This window comes from Python bivittatus, unplaced genomic scaffold (assembly GCF_059951505.1).
Source record: "Python bivittatus isolate LINGU-HERP-01145 unplaced genomic scaffold, Pbiv_v1 ctg000480_np1212, whole genome shotgun sequence".
NCBI classification, from domain to species: Eukaryota; Metazoa; Chordata; class Lepidosauria; order Squamata; family Pythonidae; genus Python; species Python bivittatus.
The window spans coordinates 10,567,095-10,591,515 of NW_028277075.1; the positions used below are offsets into that span (position 1 = coordinate 10,567,095).

At 38.2% G+C, this 24,421-nt stretch overlaps 1 protein-coding gene across 12 annotated transcripts in view; it reads right to left on the minus strand.

Annotated features, from left to right (window-relative positions):
- The window catches only part of TTLL5 (tubulin tyrosine ligase like 5), a 158,608-nt gene that overhangs the window by 80,498 nt on the left and 53,689 nt on the right, over window positions 1–24,421 (minus strand). For 10 of the 12 annotated variants that reach the window (XR_015796951.1, XM_088145304.1, XM_088145302.1 and 7 more), the window contains 10 exons: window positions 22,233–22,271; window positions 21,201–21,355; window positions 19,927–20,236; window positions 16,060–16,180; window positions 14,371–14,517; window positions 11,835–11,938; window positions 9,837–9,964; window positions 7,723–7,833; window positions 6,262–6,651; window positions 3,041–3,219 (listed from right to left, as the gene is read on the minus strand). Coding sequence is in view for 11 of the 12 variants with exons in the window: in XM_088145304.1 (XP_088001430.1) it covers window positions 3,041–3,219; window positions 6,262–6,651; window positions 7,723–7,833; window positions 9,837–9,964; window positions 11,835–11,938; window positions 14,371–14,517; window positions 16,060–16,180; window positions 19,927–20,236; window positions 21,201–21,355; window positions 22,233–22,271 (1,684 nt within the window). In the remaining variant the exon portion in view is untranslated. The remainder of the gene's footprint in view (window positions 1–3,040; window positions 3,220–6,261; window positions 6,652–7,722; window positions 7,834–9,836; window positions 9,965–11,834; window positions 11,939–14,370; window positions 14,518–16,059; window positions 16,181–19,926; window positions 20,237–21,200; window positions 21,356–22,232; window positions 22,272–24,421) is intronic. The other 2 variants (XM_088145307.1, XM_088145300.1) reach the window with 2 other exon arrangements.

A 24,421-nucleotide genomic window follows, 5' to 3' on the forward strand; every position in this document is an offset into this window, starting at 1 on the left:
AAAGCTCCAGCACATAATATACTAGCTCACCAATAGAAGAGAATATGTGTAACTCCAGGTTGAACTGTGGAGTCCTTGGGGTTCTCTGAGCTTGGTTGTTTTCGTGCAAACATTTCGTCACCCAGCTAAGTAACATCTTCAGTGCTAGCTGAAGGACTCCACACTCGCTCACAGTAGCTTCAGTAGCTTCATCAGGGCTGCCCTCCACTTATTCTGTGACCACTACTGTATAACCATAGCAGGAATATGACATTAGAAAAAAGTGGGCCCAAACAGTTTTTCTGGGAAGGAGGAGATTGCTAACAGAAGAGAATATATGTAGCTCAGGGTTGCATTGTGGAGTCCTTGGGGTTCTCTGAGCTTGGTTGTTTTCTTGCAGACATTTAGTTACCTGGATAGGTCACATCTTCAGTGCTGCAAGGGAGTGGGGTTTGCTCTCTGTTTATATACAGTAGCTTGCCATGTCAGTGTTGGTGGGGGTATTGTTTTCTCCTTGGTAATTCCTACATTAGGCTGTTGTTTACTGCTTGATTGTCTGAGTTGGTAGTTCTTTGATTAGAGTATTTTTAACTGCTTGATTGTTTGTCTGGGGTGGATCCTGGTGATAATCCCTGCTTATCTGGGTGTTGATTGCCGGCGAAGTGGTGTTCTGGTCTTTTTGTTTCCTTTTTATTGTCTCTTTTGAATAGTGTGTAAATGTTGCTTCTCTCTATGTGCCTGTTGATGGCTGACTTATCTGAATACCAAGCTTCCAGGAATTCCCTCAGGTTTTTGGATTTAGCTTGATCTAAAATGCTGACAGTTTCCCAGTTGAAACCATGGTTAAGTCTGTCCATGTGTTGTGAGATTAAGGAGTTTTCATCATGTCTTCTGATTGCTAGTTGGTGTTCATGGATGTGCTCTGCTAGTTTTCTGCCTGTCTGTCCTACGTAGTGGCTGTTGTAGTCCTTACACTGTATGTTGTAGCTGACTCCTGTTTTTTCTTCTTGGGCTACTGGGTCTTTTGGTTTACTTAAGGTGTTTTGGAGGGCTTTAGTTGGTTTGTGTGCTACAGTGATGCATGTGGTTGTAATAGTCTGTTGGTTGTTTCTGAGATGTTTCTGATGTATGGCAGTGTTATTTATTTAATTTATTATTAAATTTATATGCCGCCCATCTTCCCCAGAGGGTTATCCTTTTCATAGCTTGTATTGGTTGTGTTGTAGTAGATTGAGTGGTCAGGCACTTTTTGATAAAGTTGCGTGGGTATCCATTTTGATACACAACTTTATCAAAGAATAAAAGAATAAATCAAAGAATAAAAAGAAGGGATCAAAATGTATGTGTGTGTGTGTATCTCTCTCTCTCTCTCTATCACAGAAAAATTTAAAAAGGAAATACAAAGCCTCACCTTGGATATTTACTTTTCTAAGATTCAGGAATAATAACTTTTTTCTATGCATAGCTCCACATTTTTGTGGATAATTCATGTTCCACAACCATCTCTAATTACAAGGGAATCACATCAGTGGCATTTGTGTTTGTAATGTAAACATTTGTATTAAAGTTAAGTTCTACCATTACAACCCCCCCTGCTGTTAAAGGAATTTACAGATGATATAATAACAGCAGTAACAAACTTTTGTTTACAATCTCATTACACGGGCCAGGATGTTAGTCATGAAAACAGTTTAACCACATACTGTACTATTTTAGTTCTGACTACTGAGAAACTTGATCACATACCCATATGCAAAGGTTTGCTCTGTCCAACAGTCACAACAACAATCACAATAAATGCAAAGTTTACTATTTCTTTTTTGAAACAGGATTATAAGCAAGAAACACCACTATTGCTATTTATTCACACCACCTCTTCTAATTCAGCTGCTGCTTTTATACATTTAAAACAGAAAGTTCATTTCTTTTTCCCAAACAACCTGGAAAAAATTACATACCAAAAACGCATATACATGTAGGTTAGTGTGAGGTAACTACCAAGGTTTTTTCATGCTACCGTACCAGATCAAGAACGTGGAGTGATACACAACAATATTAGCTTCCTAAAACTTCTATTTGGTTTATTGTCCTAAGTCATGGTAGAAGTTCATCCACCTTCATTTCAGAATTTTACACATATGAAAGATTCTTTCTTCTATCCTCAAGTCCTTTTATGCAAAAAACCAGAAGAACATTATTACTTCCTTTCATAATATCAAGATTCAAGATCATAATTTGGATATTTTATCATAATTTGTTTTATTATTCTTTGTTTCAATCTTTGATTTAACAACATTGCATTTCATTACATGGAAATATTAGTTTTAGGTAAGCAATTTTTCAACATTCACTAGTGATAAGTGACATTTAATTTAAAAAGAAATTACTTTCTGGCAATATGTTACCCCAATCCCCTCAGGGTAATTCAGTATGCATAATCAAATGCAACTCATACATCTCCTATTGCCCTCTACAGTATCTTGTTTTCACCCACACAGCTATGCACCTCCTTCATTAGACTGATAAACAGAAAACTATTTTTTAATTTATGTAACTGAGAAATAGCTTATTTCTAAAAGCCTTCAAAAGGAAGAACATCTAAAACCATGGCTTATTTAACTCCCAGTACAGCAGTACCATCTTCTCCTTCTTCAGCTTCAGATGAAGAAGGTGAATGCATACTTTCTTATCTTAAACAATTTTACAGAAAGTTAAGCTTAGGTATCAAGGGGCATAATGGAACAACATTAAAAGTTTTGGCATTGCATAAAGTATGGAGAAAAAAACTTCTACTACTTATTTGAAAACTCCTTACATGAGATATTTGATGGGCCAATACATAATTTATTCATTTTTTTCAAACCACCCAATAGCTGAAGCTCTTGGCAGGTCATGCAGAAAAGCAGTCCCTATGATCAAGCACTGCTCAAGAAGATCCATTAAGATTAATTAATTTTTACTGGTCAAATTGGCCTTAATCAGAGTTTTTTGCTCTCTGTGAAATGATACTAGTATCGAACACTATTTCTATTCAAAGTGGAAAATACGGTTTTTCAGATACCTGTTGTGAAAGAAGGCTGATGTGACTGGGTGGTGAGTACTGTCTAGCTGCCTGCTTCTCTGCCAGTCTCTGAAGTTCTGCTGCAATATCATGACTGTAACGTTTGTTGTCTTCTCCATCCTTATTCGTTCTGGCAGATGCACCCCGCTGTCTACTTGGGCTGTGACTTCTTGATCCTGCTAAAGTGGGTGAAAAGTTTTATTTTGCCATGATTTTTCCTAGCTATAAGAAATGTGCCTTTTGTGCAAAAATTGGCAAGAGACAGAAATATTCATGACAAAATAAAAACCAGGTGTTTTATATGAAATATATTAATACATGATTCTGAAGGTTGGATTACAATATGCATTTATATATAGCTAAATTACCCAGTAGTTTTTGCTTTCTATCAAAAGTTTTATAAAGAACACAAGGATTTCCTTACAAAGTAATGATAGAGAACCACAATAGGGAATTTAATTTATTGAAAAAATGAAGATTCAGAAAGTCAGCATGAGTTACGGAAAAGAACAAGGCATGAAAGAGATGTTTTATTCCAAAGAAACTTCTAGTTAGATATTTATTAGTGCTATATCAAGGATGTAGGAGGAGTGCTTCAAGGAGCCTCTCCAAACCTACTGCTCAGAGTATCAAGGCCCCATGTTGTTGTTCTAAAGCACAGCCAAAGCCCCAGCAGAATCAGTACACGTGCCTCTTTGCAATCCCAGCAGAAGTGCATTTGGTGGGGGCATATCCATGCTCTGTCACTACGGAGGTCCTTGAAGTGGCCACAATGAGCCTTTGGGAGGACATGGAACCATGACACTTGGAGCACTGGGTTCAGAAGAGTATGAAACAACCCTCTGTGTGGTTGGCACTGTCCTAATAAACTAGCATAATACAAAAGAAAAATGAAACAAAATGCATTACTTTGAAAGTTACTCTTATGTGAATATGACAGGTTGTTTTCAAAGTCTTAAAAACTTTGGGAGGATAATCTGGAATTTGGAACTGATGAATTGCACTGGATTTTTTGATGAGTGAAAATTACTTCTAAATCTATTTTAGAAACCCATTAGGATTTGACCAAAAAGATAATCCATGTACAGTTTACCTTCTAAAATTACACCTTGTTTATTGTAACCTTTCTAGATTATGTTGACAAATTGTAAAAATATTTGTGTATACTACCATATTTAGTGGCAATGCCCAATTAGCCCTCTTGGCTGAAAGTTTTTGAAAAAAAATGGAAAATCATCAGTATTTCATAATGAGTGGTGATTAATTTATTGACCATATTTCCTAGCATGTATATATTGATCCCAGCATAAAAATTTATTCATTTTATTACCTGTTAAGTTTGTTACTACAATAGAAAACTATAATACAATACATGACAAAACAAAACTTTGAAATACTCTACAGTGAAGAATAAATTTATTCACATCTGGTTATAATTTATTGGTTATATTAACGATGTTTTTCCTACTAGATTACTTTTCTTTGAACTCATGTCATTCTGAACAGAAATATTAGATGTTTATACTCTGTTGGCAAAATAAAAAATTTAAATGTTTCTATTTTTCTTTTAAATCATGTAAAATCCCATAAACATGGAAATTCCCAGGCTTTTTTTTCTTTTTCTTTTTTCGTAGTGTTGGTCTGTGTCATTTTTTTTCTTTTTCAATGCTGTATATTTTTGTTTAGTTTATGTCATTTGGTTTTGCCAAAATCATATATTTTTAAAAAGCATCTGAAATTTAAAGATAAATTTAAAATAGCATGGAACCAAGAGAGTATTTTCAATAATTAAAAAAATGAAAAGAACTAGCTGAACCACTTGTGAAAAATAATCCAAAAAGTTGGTATGCTGCACAAGAAAAAAAAAATACTGTAAAGACAGACAAATCTGATGCCAAATGTTGAAAAACAGATGGTCTCGTAAGTGCATACTGCAATGCTATAGCAAATATTGCTACTTTCTGTGAAATCAGTCACTGCCACATGAATCAATCGATTGGTCAAACAAGACTCCTATCTCAGCAGTGCAAGCCTTCTAGAGCTAACTCTTGTTTAGGCCAATCTGACATTCACTTCTACATTTGACATTATTGGGCTACTTGTCAGTCTTCCCTCATCCTTTCCTAACAGAGAAAAGGGTTAAGGAGGGTGATGAACACCTGCCCCTCCAAATGTTGTTGGGTTTCAATTCCTAGCAGCCCCAGTCAATAAGAGTAATAGTTGATGATGATGGGAACTGGAATCCAACAATATCTAAAGGGCCACTGGTTCTCTACTCCATGGCAACAGAAGTTAATATTTCTTGGGAAAAAAATAATAGTATCCAACAATTAAAAAATAATATTTTAAAGAACCGCTCCAGTATTATTTTCAGGTAAGAGATCTGCACACCAACAATATGGAAATCCGGCAAAACTTATCTGATGAAGGAAAACTAGTTCAAAGAGGAAAAAGTATAATTTGATGGCAGAGCACATAGTTTGCTTGAAAAAGAGACATGTTCTATCCCTGGCATCTCCAGGTAGAGATGCTAAACTTGGAAACTTGGGGAGCTTCTGCTAGCAAGCTTGTAGACAGCATTAATACTTTGACTCAGTATAAGATATCCTTCTATGTTTCTTTCAGATTCACAAGTGCTAGGATCTACTGAGAACTGAAAACCACTGAAGGCACCATTATAAAGAAGAAGTTCAAAAGTTCCTGTCACTTGTACTGCCAATGAAGAAAGTACTGGTGCACATGATATTCTATACCTATTGTCCAATCATTGTAATAGAATTCATAAACAATTATTATTCCAAGGAAAACAGTAATAATCTGTTTGGTTGTCAGCCCAGTCTACTATTTGTTGCCTGATACCTTGCCCTATATAGTTTTACACAGGTGAACTTAAACAATCACTACTTAGTCTATTGGGGACTATTGCCAAGTTGTGTCATGAACAAACAGCAGTAAGGTTAGAGAGGCATGACTACCTATTTTATATTTCTGCAAGTTGCCTAATAATCATCAGCATACTCTTCACAAATGCCTTAAAACTCTAGGAGGTACCTGGAGGACAATTTTGAATTAGATTGGATATATTTCTTTTTCAAATAAGTTTCTCATAAGGAAAATAAGAATTTATCCAACTCAAAACTTGCACAATTAATTCAAGTTATCTTGAGTATGGCAAGACACTAAAAATATTACAACAGTGTGCCAGCTGAGCATCAGCCTACCTGCTTTTGCTGAGGAAGGTCGGGTCAGTCTCTGGCTGTAGATTTGCATGGCAGTCTGAAAGGAAGAGAAGGGGCTGACAGTGTAACTGCCAGACCGACAACGGTGTAAGCTTGCACTGTTTGAGGATGGGCGGGACATATTTTTTGCTGTATTAGGCAAGTTGTCAGGTGCTGTATTTTGAGAAGAAGGGGAAAAAGTCACTCTAGAACCTGACGAAAGGGAAGGGGTCGAGTGATAATCAGGCACCTGTACATTATCACAGGCAGCAGGTTGCGAGGACAATGGGATACTGATGCTTTGTGGGAGAATGGTACCATGAGTACAGGAAGAAGGGTTAGGAATGCTGCATTGCGGTGTATTCTCTCCATCTTCCGTTGAAGAAGGAACCCCTATTAAAGGGAGAAGAAGAAAATGAAGCCGATCAGGACAATTCATATTTCTCAACCAGACACACATATAAAACTGCCATAATTGCACTGAAATTCCTTTTACAAGCTTCTTTAGATTTTTTTTTCTAGAGCATCTGATTTTCAACTATTTCACAAAGAACTCTAATAGTCATTAAAAATATATCCCAATGGATTCTGCCTAATTTGTATTTATATTGTTAATTCTATTATTTTGCTACAACGTTCTATACATAGATGTTCAGTTTTCTATTTAATAATATTTAAGATACTTAGGTACAAGAGTACTTATTCCCAATTATTTATTTTATTTTTGCATGTAGTATTTACAAACAGTACTGCATCAATTACAACATTCAATTATTTTTTCCTTTACAGTAAATTAAAATAGTGTCCATAAAGTCACTCTCATACATGAACCAGTCTATAATCGATTTTAACCACTGCACAACATTTCTAATTTTATATCAACAATATAGTATACTGCTTAGCACACTGAGAATTCCCAAGACAGTTTCTTCTGTTCAATGTTCATGAAAATGCATTATGGAAAGGATTAAAGATATTAGAGCCTATTTCACTGATTCATTCATTTGTTATATAGTCAGTATCAATACAATAAAATATAGCAAAGAATCATATTGTTAACTCTAAATTAGAAGTGTGAAAAAAAATGATAATTGTTAGTATCTTGACTGACAGGCTCACTGCTTGAGTCTAAATATATCTGAATACTCTACCTGTCAATCAAATTTATAAGGCTGCCCATCTATCCAGCAAAACTGGGTGGCAAACATAACATATAAAACATCAACAATAGGAAAACACATACAATAACACACACACACACACACAAATACCTGGGTCAAGGCCCCCCCACAAAAATATCAGGACCCCTATGTCATGGGAAGAGCCAGGTCTTCACTCCTCTTCTTTAGAGAAAGGTTGTTCCATAGGGCATACACCATGACACAGAAGGCCAACAAAAAACCATTAAAATTCTGTCCGAGTTTAACTATGCAAATTTATTCTTTTTTCAATTTTCCCACTCACTGGGTAAACTGGTTCTTTTGGGTTGATCAAGTCTCAGCTGCTCTACCACATTTTCCTTCTCCACTGGAAGGGACTGCTGTTTTTCATTTTTCCCCATCTTTTCTGAGTTATCTGAAAAGAGTTTTCAAGATTAAAAGAAAAATAAGCAATGTACAATAATGATTTTCAGTATGATTTTTTCTAATAGAGCAAATAATTTGAGATTAATTGCATTTACAAACAAAAACTGAAATTCTTATGTGTCCAAAGTATTCTGATATTTCATATATCCACAAGAAAGACTAAATTAAGAAACACATTGATTGACTGATTGATTGATTGATTGATTGATTGGATTTGGAGACTGCTGATTCCCAAAAGACCCCAGGTGGCTTACAACACACACAGAGAAAAACCAAACAATAAAATACATGTCCATCTGGAAAACAACTAAATGTACTCGAAACCAACAAAAAAGATAAATAAAAGCTCAACATCCAACCTAACCGCAGGCTTGGGAGCAGAGTTACATTTTCAACAACTTCCAGAACAGAACAGCTGTAGAGTGGGAGCCATACAAATTTCCAGGGAATGCTGTTCTAGAGGGCAGGCACCACAACAGAGAAGGCATGCTGTCTAGGTCCCGATAGATGACATTGATTGAAGAGACCTGGAAAATGCTCACTCTGCTCAATCTCACTAAATGGACAGAGATAGGCAGTCCCTCAGATAACCAGGCCCTATGCCATACAAGGCTTTACAGTGATAACTAGCACCTTGAATTGCACTCAGAATCCAATTAGCAACCAGTGCAGGTCATAAAGCAGGGATGACATACAAGCCTATCACTAACTGTGTCACTACATTCTGCAACAGCTGCAGCTTTAAGGGCAGCTCCATGTAGAGTGCATTGCAGTAATCCAGCTGAGAGGTGATTAGGGCATGAGTAACTGTCTGAAGGGTCTTCCACACTAAGAAAGAGTGCAACAGGCACACTAGATTGAGCAGGAGCTGTGATTCCAGGAAGACTTCCAGAGTGCACACCAGTCTTAAATGGGGAAGTATGACCCCATCCAAGACCAAAGATGAAATGTTCACAGATCTAAGGGGTCCAAATAACAACAATTACTCAGTCTTGCCAGGATCTGTCCTCTAGACAGCCTACCATCCTCTAGATAGCCTCTAGATACTGGATCAGGTCATTGACATTGCCTAGATGCCCTGGGGTTAATATATACAATTGAGTATCATCAGTGTACTGATGATACTGGACTCCAAACTGATGGATGACATCATCCATCAGTTTCCTATAGATGATAAGCAGGAAGAGTGAGAGTGTCAAACCCTGAGGCATCCCACAAGTGAGGGGCTGGGGATGTGACCTCTCTCCTCTTGTCAACACTGATGGGAACTGACCAAGGGGGAAGAAGGAGAACCATTATAAAACAGTGCTTCCCATCCCAAGTCCTGCAGTCTGTCCAGAAGGATACTGTGGTTGAGTGTATCAAAAGTCACTGGGAAATCAAGGAGCACAAAGATGGATTCACCACCCTCATCCCAGCACTGCCAAATGCCATCAGCAAGTGCCACAAATTCTGTCTCTATACTGTACCCTGGCCTGAAACCCGACTGAAATGAATCCAGATAATCTGCTTCCTCCAAGATGTTCTGCAACTACTGTCTGGCCACGGTCTCAACTATCTTCCCTGAAAAGGAAAGGTTGGAGACTGTAAAATAGCTATCCAGCACTACTGGATCCAGCAAGGGCTTCTTGAGGAGGGGGCACACCACAGATTGAATAAAGAGAGGGGGACAACTCCCCCCTTCTGTGATACCATTGCATGGACCAACTGAAGGTCACCTCCCAGGCAGCTTTAATAACCCAGGAAGGCCCAGGATCTAATACAGGTGGCCAAACTCACAGATTGGAAGACCTTGTCCACTTCCTCAGGAGTCACAGGCTTAAACTCAGTCCAGATAACTCCACAAGACTGTGCTTCAGGCACCTAAATAGGACCTGTCCAGTCTGAACCCAACTCTGGGTAAATCCAAGTGACTTTATCCATCAAATAGCAAGAACATTCCTCATCTGCTTCTTTACAATTGTACTGAAGGTATTAGAAATGGATACTCACTGCCTTTGTTCTTGTTTTCCAATTGGCTATTACTATGCTTTGTAGCTCCAGGATTTGTTCCCAGGAAGACACTTGCTGATTTATTCTTGTGTGTGTAAAAAGTCAATACCTCCTCAAGATCACTTTCACTAAAATGAGAAGAGAGAAGAGAGGTATAAAAGAGCAAGTGGCCTAAATTTACAGTGTGGTGATACAACAGGTACTGTAAGAGATTTGAAAGGAAACATTGGGGGAAAAAGAAAGACAAACTGGAAAGAATTAAAAGAAAAAATATGTTTTTGTAAAGCTTGGTGAAACTCCATGCTGCATTTAAGGAAAGTAATATTCCCAGCCACCCAAAAGCTGGCAATAAAAATAATGTTGGCTATTTTTTTTTATAAAATGTATAGAGCCAGTTTGGTGTAGTGGTTAAGGCACCAGGCTAGAAACTGGGAGACCTTGAGTTCTACTCCCGCTTTAAGTACAAAGTCAGCAAGGGGGCAGTCAGTCTGTCAGCCCTAGGAAGAAGGCAATGACAAACCACTTCTGAAAAACCTGGCCAAGAAAACTGCAGGGACTAATCCAAGCAGTCACAAGGAGTCAACACTGACTTGAAGGCACCCCCCCCCCATAGAACTATTGCATGTTTCCAATGATAAAATTATTGTTAAAAATTCCATAGCCATGGTTCCTATTACCATAATTTAAACACCACCTCTCCAGAGCTATATTTTAGCATCTTTATTACAAAATGGATTTTTCCCTTCTTTAGGGCTATGCTACTGTGAAAATATAGGAAGAGAGAAGGAGAATCCCAGAAGAATCTTCACATCCACAGTGGAGTATATCCAATTCTATTTCCCTCTGAAAAATTATAATACTTTATTACTAGCTAAAACAACTGTATTAAGCAGCAGCAGAGCTCAGGACAAGTTAGTGCCATATTTATCAGCGTATAACACACACTTTTTCCCCTAAAATTTGGGGCTGAAATCCTAGCTGCATGTTATATGCCAATACTCAGGCGGCCGGGCTGGGAGAGCGAAGCCTTCATTTGAGCCAAGGCTGTAACGAGGCTGCAACCGCGCACTTCCCACCTCCTCCTCCAATTGATGACATTTAAACCATGCCTCCTCTGTTTGCGGTCTTTAGTAACATCACCCACACGGTCCGGCACTCAGCTGGTGCTTTGCTCTGACACACTGAGTGCCGGACCACGTGGGTGATATGAAACACTACTTGTTTCAGTTACTTAAAACTACTGGTATCCCTAATGGAATCAAGACAAAAGCATTTAGCACAGGGGTCCCCAACCCCCGGGCCGCGGACCAGTACCAGTCTGTGGTCTGTTAGGAACTGGGCCACAGAGCAGGAGGTAAGCGGCAGTGAGCGAGTGAAAACTGCCGCTCCCCATCGTTCACGCTTCTGCCTGAGCTCCGCAGAGCAGGAGGTGAGCAGCGGGCAAGTGAGCAAAAACCACCACTCCCCATCACTTGTGCTGCCACCTGAGCGCCGCAGAGCAGGAGGTGAGTGGCAGGTGAGTGAGCGAAAACCGCTGCTCCCCATCGCTCGTGCTGCCATCTGAGCTCTCTTCGTTCAAAGAGGTCCTTTTTCTTTCATATTACATATTTACCTTATAAGTGGTATAAATATTAATAAACAAAAACCTCAGAGCTCCCTTTATTTTGCTTCCAAGTCATTTATTTTAAATTTAAGTTTTTTTACTCAAATTTCCTTCTTAAAATTAAGGTGCGTGTTATACACCTGTGCATGTTATACGCTGATAAATTCGGTATATAAAGCAGACCTCTTCTGGGTCTGAAGAATCAAGAAATGTTTTGCCTAGCATTCATGAAAAACACAGAGATAGGTACAATAATTTCATCTTTTCTATCCATCTAAATACCCAATGGTCTGGCATATGGAGAATAAAAAAGCAATACCTTCAAGAAGTTTCAATCTGGTCTCCAAAAGGAGGCAATATAATTATTGTTCTAAAAGCCTTAGAGTAATTCATACCTTGCCTTAGTGACAAATTCATGAAAGCCTTCCTCATCTACCCCCTCTTCTTCCTCTTCCTCCTGTTTCTTCATTATCTTTTTCTGAGACATTTGATCTGTTTCCTAAAAATCAGCAACAACAGAGTAATCTCCCAAACCAGCCTTTCTATGAATACATTATGTAATAATAGGATGCTTCCAGGAGTACTTGGGAAAGAGGGTACTCAGTGCAAACATCCTTAAAACATGAATAGCTACTCTACTGATATTCATTGCAAAGCCCACACAACAGCATCAGCAAGGTGCCTACAAGCAGCATGCCCACATTTCTAGTTTTTAATCTACATGAATTTCAAAGAATATAAACATTCCATTATATCATCTCAACTTCTCTCCTGTGCACTAAAAATATCAAGCTACTACTTATTGGATCTAGATGATAAAAATTGTTCAAAGGCAACTGAAAAAGATTTAGCCCATAGAACAAAAATACATTTTCTATTGAAGTTTTCTTTACTAACAGAATAAAAAACTTCAGTCATGAAATGAGGTTGGTTATCTTGTTCAACACAAGAAGCCTTTAGACAAAATTTCCACATTTAAAATATACATATAGTTATCACAATTAAATTAAGTTAGCGCTATAGAATAAAAACTGTGGTTCAAGAGTCAGGTAATTTAAAGGTTTATTTCTATACCATTTTTTTGCTTAAAAACATAGTGGTAACAAGCCAAATTATTGGCCAGTATACATCTTTCTAAAAAGTATCAAAAGTAACCAGCTTCTTCTGCAGGACTCAAACGTCATATGTTAGTTCCCAGCATGAATGAAGCACAACTTCAGGTAGATACAGAACTTGCCACGGGTGTGTTTAAATCTAGTTTTTTCCAGTCAGAGGAGCAAAATACTGTTCCTCTGTGAAACTTATCAGGGCTCTGCATGTATTTTGCATGTACTTCTTATTTTGCATCCACAAGCTAACAGAAATTAAGCAGATAACTTTGTGGATAAAGATGTTTTTCTAGTTCTGTTAATTATGGAGGTTATAAAGTGATAAAAAAATAATTACTGAATAAGTGGTATCTGTAACAAATTACTATGAAACATTAACAATGGCACAATGAAACATGTCAATGACACTGCAATTGCATACTTCTGTTGTGACGTCAGACACAAGTGCATTAAGTTATTGCATTTCTGTGATGTCATCACTTATGTTATTTGTTCCCCTTACTCTTCCATCCTCCCGAGACACCACTGTACTGAGGAACATATTAGTGATGTCAGTGAAACCCAGTACTGAATTTATTATGCATCTCAAGAATTTTGAGCACTGAGGTAATAAGTATTATTCTTGCAAAACATTAAGTCAGTCATTATATCTTCTACTTTCACCTATTATTAAACAACCCTGGCCATTCAAATTAGTTTCTACCAGAACATAGTCACATTAAAAAAAAAAAAAAATAGCAAAATGACTAAACACATTTTGACCAATAGTTTCAAACTGTCATAATTTAGTTTCTTTATAGGGGCAATGAATCTGAATTAGTTTTAGTAAACTAATTCACTTATATTTCAAAAACATAAATGAAAGTTCCTGTCAAAGTTGTTGTTATAATAAAAATTTCAGAGGTAATTACTACAGGTAGTCATTTAACAACCACAATGAGGACCATAAAATTGGTCGTTAAGCAGGGCGGCCATTAAGTGAGTAACCACATGACCATACCCAATTTTACAACCATTTTTACGATGGTCGTTAAGGGAATATCATGGTCATTAAGCGAATCACATGGTCCTTAAGCAAATCCAGCTTCCCCAATGGACGTTTTTTGCCAGAATTCGCTTAACGACCACGTGATTAACTTAATAACCATGTGTTTCATTTAACAACCACATGATTCACTTAATGACCATGGTGATTCGCTTAACAAAACCAGTAAAAAAGGTTGCAAATCACAATCACATGACCACAGGGGGTGGTGCGATGGTTTGTGATGGTCATGAGTGTGAGTACAGGTCATAATGCACTTTTTCTGAGGCCGGTGTAACTTTGAACTGTTGTTAAAGAAATGTTTGTTAAGCAAGGACTACCTGTAGTTTGTCAAAGGAAACAGGTGCTTTAGAAAATTATTTCCTTAAGTATACAATCAGTTAGTCATTCAAAAAAGTTATTAATACATGTCTGCACATTTTAGAGCTGCCTATTTATGCCAAATTACAAAGAAGCAAGGAAAACCAAAACCTCAAATGAAGAATCTTCTGCTTTACACTGCAATACCTGAAACAGGATTGCAGATCTGACATTACAATCTGTGAGTTCCAGAAGTCAGTTGTGTCTCATAAATAATTTGCAGGTTATATGAAAAAAAAATCACTCCATCATTACAGTAGACATTTGAAAAGTAGAAGCATGAATGACTTATGCTGCTGCTGTGCACTAACTGAATACAATGAGATTCATAAAAGCAAAGAATAGAATGATGATCTCTACAACTTCAAAATTAGTACTTTGCTGCTGCAGCATTCCACTGGCATAATCAATACTCACCCTGTTATAGCAGATGATGAATTCACCCAGCTGGTGAGCTAAGATGCGCCTACGGTCATAGAGAGCCAGGCGCCGACTCGGAAGGAGCATCTTCAAGGACTGCTGAAGATTGCTGGCTGCTCGCTTCAAAAAACGAACCACCAGCTCCTGCCATTAAGAAACAACATTGAAGATAGAATCCACATATCCAACTTCATTAAAAGTGTATCTAAGTTTGTTTAAGAGAAACTGTATTGTAAAGAAGAAACTGTGAACAAAAGGGTGGAATGTGTGAAGTTCAAGTGTTCTAACACTGCCTATTTTTATGCTTTGAATGTGACTTGGAAGAACTGCTTCAGAACTTGTATGGCACCTCCCTTATGCTCATTCAAGTACCCTATCTTTTCTTCAGGCTTCCATGACAGTCTGAAAAAAGACACAGCTACTTTAATTTTCACATTAAGTTTCACAGCTGCTTTAATGAGTCAATTCATTAAACCAGCCCCTTTTCTTCAGGCTTGTGTGGAAACAATAGAGAGAAGATATGCTCACATGAGTTCTAAAACAATCTTCTAAATCATTTTTAAAGCGTATACAATTACTGTATATTTACTGTATAACAGTCTATTGCTGTTGGAACTCACCACAGATAAAAAGCACATATCTGAAAGGGTAGCAGATTTTGGCATATCATACTGATTAGGTACACTTTTGCCACTGTTTTTCATCATCTGCCACCACTTCTGGTCATACTATCCTACTTTAAGGAGTGCATTATTGTTAATATTATTTCTTCCTTCTTTGTCACCAGATAATGGAAGGGAAGAAACACCCTCTCTGGAAAGTGAATATTAAGCAAGCTGCCTGCTATGGGTGTTTTATTTCAAACACATCCTGTCTCCAGTTTGGATTTACTTTTGGCTAGATGCCCTACTAAACATGTAAATGAACTGTTTCATAGCCAAACCATTACATTTCACAAGTTACCTCTCATTAGCATTATATTAGATTGGTCTGAACTGTTATTTTAAACATTATTTTTCACAGCAGAGCAGACAAAGTAGCTCTTAGAGAGCCAGTTTCAATTTTCCACTTGGAAAGAGTGGGGGTAACATTTTCCACTGAGGCAAACTGATTATTCCTTATTTCTGACATAAGGTTTTTAATCTATGAGCTAGATTGGCTCAATATGCACTGCCTGTTTTCGCAAAGTCTCCATTTGGGCTAAGACAAAGACTAGAAATGTGGAGCAATCTCATTAAGTGCCATAAATCCAGTGCTTTATATAAAATACACAAAGTGATTCTGTGATTGGAGGAAATAGCAAACAACTCAAAGATGTGCTTAGTAGCCAAGTTATATACATAGTTTAGGGAGAGGCAATGGGGAGCTAAATGCAAAAATATAGCAATCTAAGCTGGCTACCACTTTAGCCATGCTCTATTCACCTAAACCTATCTCTGTCAGACTCCAAACACACTTCTACTTGTTTTGCACATCAATAAACTACACTGGTTCAAAGAGAGGCATTCAAATTGTTTTGCTCACAGAGGTAAGATGTGTTAACATTGGAAATGCTTAAGCGTTCAGCATTTTTGCTCAGCCCTAGCTGAGAGGAATCAGCTTCATACTGACTATGATTCAGGAATGCTGAGTAGGAACAGCTGGGTCCCTTCCTGAAAAGAACTGGGCAAGCACACCATTTCTTACCATCTGCTCATCTTCCTTGGCAGCCCAGACTGGATTGTGGACCTCATCACCAGCCTCTTTCATCAGGCGCAGCTGGACACGCTGCAGGTAAGCAGAGAAAGCTCTGCGAGCCTGAACTTTGCTGCGGAAGAAGAGAGGTAAAAGCAGCCATCAAAATACAGCTTTTAGTCTCCGAGATCCTTTGCTAGCCATTATTAGCTGCTAAGAAGGAGATAAATATTTTAGAATCTGGATCAGCAAAGACAGTTTCATTTGAATCAAACTGGAGAAGTCTGATTAATCCAGTAAAACTGGAGAACTGTATCACAGGGCTGCAAATGAAGAGGATCGAATTTCCAAATTTCCAAACTGAAATTCCATACTGCCAAAACTTCCATGTCTCCAAAATAAATATGGAAGATGAGCTCAAGTCTAAGACAGAGAACTCTTCTCTCGAAAACAACCTCTGAGTGCAAAGTTAACATTTGCACTTTCTCAGCATATTCATGCAAATCCAGACGTTTGCTGCATATTAATTACTCTCTGAACACTGTGGGAACTATGGATGTTATTCAAACTAAGTGGAGAGGATAAGCTTTTAATACAATTTTCACTGCTCCGCAATGAATGTCAGCCAAGAGCACGATTATTTTAAATTTTCCCATATTTTTCTTTTGTTATTCTCTATATTTCATTCCACAAATTAAGCTTACACTGCCTCAAAAAAATGAAGCAGTAAAAGTTAGATTAATGGCCAAAACCTTTAATGCCTCAGCCACACAGACTTGTCAATCTACTTCTGTAGAAATGTTGGCAGTGATTGTCCTCAATCTGTCAATGGTCTACAAGTAATACTCCTCAGCCCCATCTTGTCTTATCTGATGGGACCCAGGATGAGAGCTTTTTCTGCCACAGCGCCCGCCCTTGGAAAATCATAACCCTGGAGATTAGATTGGCCCTGACCCTGCTGGCCTTCCAAAAGGGTCTAAAGACATGGCTCTGTCAATGTGTCTGGGGATCCAGTTATGGCTCCAAGCCTGCTGGATCATTATATTGATTAACACATGACTTGCACTTACCTGCTTATTATGCTTTCTGGATTTAATTTGGTTTTAATCTGGTTTTAAATGGGTTATTGTTTTTACTGTATTTTGTTTATTGATTTTGTTGCTTGGCTGTTTAATTATGTGAGCCACCCAGAGTCACAAATGTGTGATGGTCAGCTATACAAATTGAATGAATGAATGCATGCATGCATGCATGCTTAGCTTTTCTATATAGTCCTGGACATTCTGTGGGAACTAAAATTCTAACCAACTGCAATATCCATTCACATATTTTTACTACTGCAGAAAACAGAATGCCAAATTATAAGGTGAAAATTCTATAACCTACAGATCAAAATTAAGAGATTCCAACGTTGCCAAACCAGATGACAGGAAATGAGTTTCTGTACATAAAAGCTGGATCTATACTCAGTCATCCTTTATTTCCATTAAGGTTAATGTGAAAAGTTACTGATTATTAACTAAAATCCCTTCGATTTCCATGTGACCCAAGTGCAAATAATTTAAGTCTGGATCCAACTTGGAAGATAAATATATAAAAACACGTGGGGAGTTAAGATTTTCCAGGATCTCAAACATGAGGATATATTTTCCATATAATGTGTCAGCTGAAATATTTTTATTTTTCCATTTGAATGTAGCAGTCAAAACTTTTGAACAAGCTCAAGAAAGTTTGTTGAATTCTCTGGATACTCACTTATCTTAGAGATTAATACCAAAACAGCAAGCAAAAACTATATTTAAATTGTGATTTTTTTTTCAAATCGTGAGATGAAAGTGAAAGGTTATGACAGTAGCAGAGAATGATAGTATGAAATGCTCTCACACTAGCTTTGTATCCTAGAGAAAGAAAAATGTTTTCTAAATAAGATGCTGTGAGTAGAAAAACGGCTCTGGACAAACTTTCTCCATACACAATTTACTGGGCAGATTATGTTAATTTTTGTATCAGAGAAAATAGCAGCAAGAAAAGTGAAACATCTATAAACACAGAACATTTTAGAAGTATTAGTAGGCCAAACATCTAACTACTACAGCATTGTCTTTCTTACAAGTGACCAGATGCATCTGGGAAATTTAAGCAGTGCATGACAGTAACAAATCAAGACTGGCATTAGAAGCCAACAAAGGCAGGAAGCTGCCAATTGCCAGAACAATCCATCAGTACCATCAAGCAATGATTAGTTTTCAGGCTGAATGGCCATAGTCTAGTTTTCTACTGAGCCTATGTTTCACCAGCAGCTGTAGCTGGCATCTTGAGAAGCGGTGAACTGCTTTTAGTGTACCTCTTGGCAGATCGCAGGCAACTGAACAGAGACTAACTGGGGTCTTGTATTTGAACTTGGCAAGCTGATCTCTGATTGGTCTATGTCATGGGAGTCCAAGAAAGGTAGTCCCTGACTGGTCCCTCATCTCTGACTGATCCATTTTGGAGAAATTCCAACAGGGCCTGCTCTTGATTAGCCTGTCCTTGAGCCAGGCTACTGATTGGTTCTTTGTGTAGGTAGATTTCTGACTGGTCTAGGAAACTAGACCATGACCATTCAGCCTGAAAGCTCATCATTGTGAAAGCCTACATCACTACCAATATCATCTTTACCATGTCCACCACTGCCAGCATTAGGATAATTATTAGCCTCCAGCTCCTTCAACTGGCTTGCTTATCTGGGAGTGGTAGCACCATTTGACCCCCAGAGTCACAACCAATCTTTACCAGAAGTCAAGGGAATGCTGTGATCCTAATACAACCAGGTTCCAAATACTTTTTGGACCTCAGGTATTGCACTGTAAGAATTTTTTTTTTTTAAGTAGCTGCATGACAACAGGAACTGAGCATCTGTTCAACAGCCTTCCAGACATTTACTATCACTGTTGCAACAGCTTGCCTAGTGAGGAGGAATCTGGCAACATCTGCATGAATTCAGCAGCCAAGTAAGTCCCCTGCCAAAAGAGTAAGGCAGAGGTTGTTCAAGTGTCTCCACCAAAGGTGCCAGAAGATTGGGTGTTAGATTAGTAGTAAAGGATCTACTGGTCACAGCATCTCAACACCACTTTCAAGCCTGGAGTTGGCTCTGAACAATCACTATCAAAATTGTTTACAACATACCTGTTCTTTGTTTCTAAACCTTAAAGTTCCCTTAAGTCAGAGGGAATGTTTGGGGAAACTGAGGACTTCAAGATGGTGGGAAATTATGCTATTAATTTTCAGTAACAGTAGCTGGAGGGAGTTCTGAGGACAGAAAAACTGGATTTCAGAAGCCGCAGATTACCTTTTCCTGCTTTTTAAAATATTTTTTTAATTGCTTTTTAATTAATAACAAAAAAGATAAAGAAAAACACAAAAATAATAATACACTATCAAGAAGAAAACATTAAAAAGTGCTATTATGAAAAAGTGGCAAAAATACAAAATAAAAAACTTAGCATAGTATATCATTATAACAGTAAATAGTTACAAGTCTATATATATATATATAGGTAAATATATATATATTTATCTAATGCAAATAATATTCAGATGCATATATATCTTTCCAATACATTTACCTTTTCCTGTTTTAAGTTATAGTTAATAGCTTCAAAGTGGAAAATCGCTGACAAAAATATTAGTAGCCATCCATGCACCATGGATCTACGGTGCCATCTTCTATTCTATCCCATATTTAGACATTCTGGATGTTCTACCACAGCTCAGTTATTTTCTAGCCATCTACCACATACCCCAGTGAAACCAGCAGTATGATACAGGCAGACAAGGAATCCCAGATTTCAAGTCTCTCCTTAGCTTTTATAGCCAAATCAATCCCATGGACTCTCTTACCTTAGATTCCTGTTCTCTCGCAGAATCTGTAGCAAATTAAATGGAAGATCAGCATTCTTTGGCACTGGTTCCACTTTGTCTTGAAGAGGCACCCCTTCATTTATAGGCTTCTCTTCCGGGTCCTTTGGTAACTTCCCTTGGTGGGGAGGCTTCACTATCTCTGTCAACTGTGGCTTAAATTTCACCTGCATATTTCTGAGAGAGTCAGCTGTTTCACTCTGGCATATCTCTAGTTCTTCATCTTCTATTTCCTCCTCTTCTTCACATTCTGTTTCTGACTTGAGGATAAAATCGGCTGATTGTGATGTCCCTGTCAGAGTCAATATATTTCCAATTCTCAACATTTTAGCAAACTGAATAAAAAAAGATCAGGCTCTGATGCACACCACTCAGTACAGTGGTACCTCTACTTACGAACTTAATCCGTTCCGTGACTCTGATCGCAAGTCAAGTTGCTCGCAAGTCGAGGTAAATTTTCCCATAAGGTTCAATGTAAATACGGTTAATCCATTCCGCCCTCTGAATTTGGTCGCACCCCGAAGCAAATTTTCCCATAAGGTTCAATGTAATTACCATTAATCCATTCTGGCGTCTGCGGACCACACATCAGGGGCGGAAAAGCGCCCACGCGCCGCACGGCGGGGCGGCAAAATGCCTGCGCGCCGGCGTCAGGGATGGAAAAGTGCCCGCGCAGCACGCAGCGGGGCGGCAAAACGCCCGCGCGCCAGTGTCAGGGGCGGAAAAGCGCCCGCACGCCACGCGTCAGGGGCAGAAAAGCGCCCGCGCGCCACGCGTCAGGGGCAGAAAAGCGCCCGCGCGCCACGCGTCATGGGCGCGGCGGGGCGGCAAAACGCCCGCGCACTGCGCGGTGGGGTGGAAAAACGCCCATGGACCACGTCAGGGGCGGAAAAATGGCCGCGGACCACGTGTCAGGACAGAAAAATGGCTGCCGACCACGTGTCAGGGCGGAAAAATGGTCATACCTCGAGGCGGAGTTCGCACATCGAGGTAAATTTTTGGGGCCGGAGCTGGTCATATCTCAAAAATTTCATAAGTAGGGGCGTTCGTAAGTAGAACGCTGTACTTACAACATCTCTACAGGGGTAATTATGGATTATACAATAGCAACACATAAGCCAAACAAGAAATCTAAACATGCAGACTTTTTTTTAAGATTCCAAATACAACATCTACACATACAAGATATAGTTTTCTTCCATTAAACCTGTGTATCCACATTATAATATAGGAAAATAAGCCGGATATGTACGTACCTGACAATCTTGACAATCTTCCTGGTCTCAGTTTACCAAAACGTCGCCTTTGTTTTCGAACCTCTAGTGATAAGAGTTTCCGCTCATACAAAGCAGCATGAAGCTGAGCATTGCAATCCATAATGTCCAGACCTAGTTCTGCAGCAAGAGCTAAACTGCAAAAAACAGGAACAGAGAAAATCCTCCATGACCTTCCTTCCAATGTCCAGAGACACCTAAATGATCTTCCCATTTTGCCTATACCAGAAAAAAAAATGGACTCAGTACAGTCACTTCTAAAGCCCCCAAATCAGAGTTTCAACAGTTACTTACCTATACCTAATTTTTCTCAAGAGTGGGACCTCAGCTTTCCAGAAAAGTGAAACAAAATGTATTAGGGTTTGAAAAGTGAATCAACACCTTTTTTAAACCAAACGTTATGGTGGCATTCTGCCACCATCATCAAATCTTATGGGACCGGGTTCTACCCTGTTCCTCCATAAAAAGTGATAAAACAAAGAGGGTGGCAGGTTTGTGGACCACTCTCAAAAGTATCAGTTACAAGGAAATCCATACATCAAATGTTTAACTCAAGGAAGGAGTAATATCAATTTTAGAAATGGACATCTTACTCACTTCATCCAAATGCAAACCACCAACTCAAAGGTTCCTAAAATACAAGTCTGAACTGCCTATAAAACTTAATTTACAACTGGAGCACAGCATTTTTAATGCTGACACTAAACCAAACTTTTCAGTAGCTTGCTAAGTGCTTTATTCCAAAAAAAATGGGCAAGATGAAAACAAAAATTATATAATTAAGACCTCATGTATTTAATCATTTTCCCCTACCACATTTAAAATTGCAACTTGACAGCAACTTTTGGGAAGGTTCTATAGATCATCTCGAACACTTGGAGAAAACTACAAGTGGCTATGGTCTCATGTACAGCTCATGTACTTTTCTTGACAGAAATAAACTATTCAGGAAGCCCCATTTACAAAATAATGAAATCCCTTGCATAACATCAGAAGCCTCATTTCAAGTCTTACCGAGCTCGCCTAGGAACTGGCCCTTTCCTTGAACCTCCTCTATAGAGAAAAAAAAGTGATTATGTTAGTTACATGACAGATTTATCTCAAAGCACAATAAATTTATAAAAATACTGTTAAAAAAACTAGACTGTTTAATAAAAATGGCAGCTTAAGCTCAAATTGCAGACAATTAGCACTCTCTTGCTAGATCAGAATAATGTCCATGTTGTGCTTTCAAAAACAGCAAATGCAGAAATCAAAAGCTCATAGTAGATTCATGATGATGCATAGGTCTATCAAGGGTTATGGGTCTTGAAGACTCAATCTCAGCTCCAGGCTTGGGATGGCATGCTTCCAGATAACTGTTACAGGGAAATAATGGCAAGAGAGAGGTATTTCTTCATCTCCTGCTTTTGAGTACCCAGAGGTATTTGACAGACCACTGTAAGAAACAAAATGCTGGACTAAGATGAGCCTTGTCCCAGCACAGCTGCTCTTACATCCTTACCCTTTCTTCATCTCCAGGATTCATAAACATGTCCATTGCATCTTCACTGTCAAAATGAATAATCATTGATAGATCTGTCCTCCATTAATTTGCTGAATAATTTCAATGTGAGCATGCCTCAGCAGTCAGTATACAGGTGCGACAGCCAGATTCATACACTCCAGCAACTATCTTGAGAGCCAAATCTCAAGATTTACCTGGCAGAAGTGTTATGGGTAATAAAATACTGCAGCAAATGGGCATTTAATGGTATCAGAGTACTGCTTGGTTCCTGGCTCACTACTGCTGGGGATGAAGTGGGGTGGGGGAGAATATGACAGAAAAGTTGCACAATAATTCCATAAGGTTAACCATTTTAGAGGACATGATCCACTGGCATGGGTTTTACCTTAGATTCACAAAACAATTCTATACTATGAATTGCTTGCACATGGTGCCCTGAAACAACACCAGCCTGTTAAGGTGTCTGAAACGCAAGCATTTTGAAAATGTTTACTGCAAATATGTTTTTTGAAATGTCTTATTTCCACCCTCATTTCTATAATTTTCTATAAATCAATCGATCAATCAATCTTGCCACTCGGTCATTTGCCCCTTTAGGAATACTTTTTTCCTCATTAGAAATTAATATTAAACCTAGCAGCAAGTGGGAAGGATTTCTTGTTGGGATCAGCTGAAGCACTATTGGTGGGTAATCATCCTAAAATGCATTCCAAAAAAAGATCCGCAAGCAGCAACTGTAGGACACAGTGTTCTCGAGGAACAAATAGCCTATCATGTGCAATCAACTGGTAAACACACAGCTCCGTAGAACAGCATATATTACACATGGTTGGATTCAATCCCTGGCACCTCTAATTAAAAGGATCTCAGGCAGCGAGAGTTGGAAAAATTTCTGCATGAGATTTTGGAAAGCTGCCATCACTTAGAGTAGATAACACTGGACTGAATGTACCAACTAACCACTTTGGTTAAGACAGCTTCCTTCTTCAAAATCCTAATACCAAAAAAAAAGAAAGGAAATGTTGTAGTCTTTCTAACAACAGACTGCCAATTACATAATTACGTAATTATGAATTACATAATAATTATTATTGTTCATTATATCATTAAGGTATAAAACAAAAACTGAACTTTTGATCCTAGCATATCAGCAATGGGAGACATGGCTCAAAAATTATATCAAACTAGTTTCTAAGAAAAATCACACATCAAAAAGAGTTCTCAGATGAAAGTATTCTAATGTACAAATATTCCTAGATGCAGAATACTTGGGTACAACCTAGGAAATCTAGAAGTAGCTCAAATGTATATTATGTAAATGGTTTTATACTTTTATATTTGATCTTTGTCCAATTTTCATGTGGAGAAGCACATTTACATACATCAGCTTTTCCCAGTCTGGTGCATGGACTCTTAAGAATTTCCAGGTTCCATGGACAATAGTCATGCTGGCTAGGAATTCTAGAAATTGTTGTAATTGAAGAACACTAGAATACAGTAATACTTCAATTTATAGGACCTCAGTTTAGCAGTCTCCAGATACAATCTAATCCCCAGTTTATGTATGCATAATGTCCTTTCACTCATGCATAAAATGTCATTCACAATTTTACGCATATTGGCTGTTAAATTGAGGATTCATAAAATACTAGATCAACCATAAACTAAAAAATTGTGTTCAAGGCCATTAACAAAA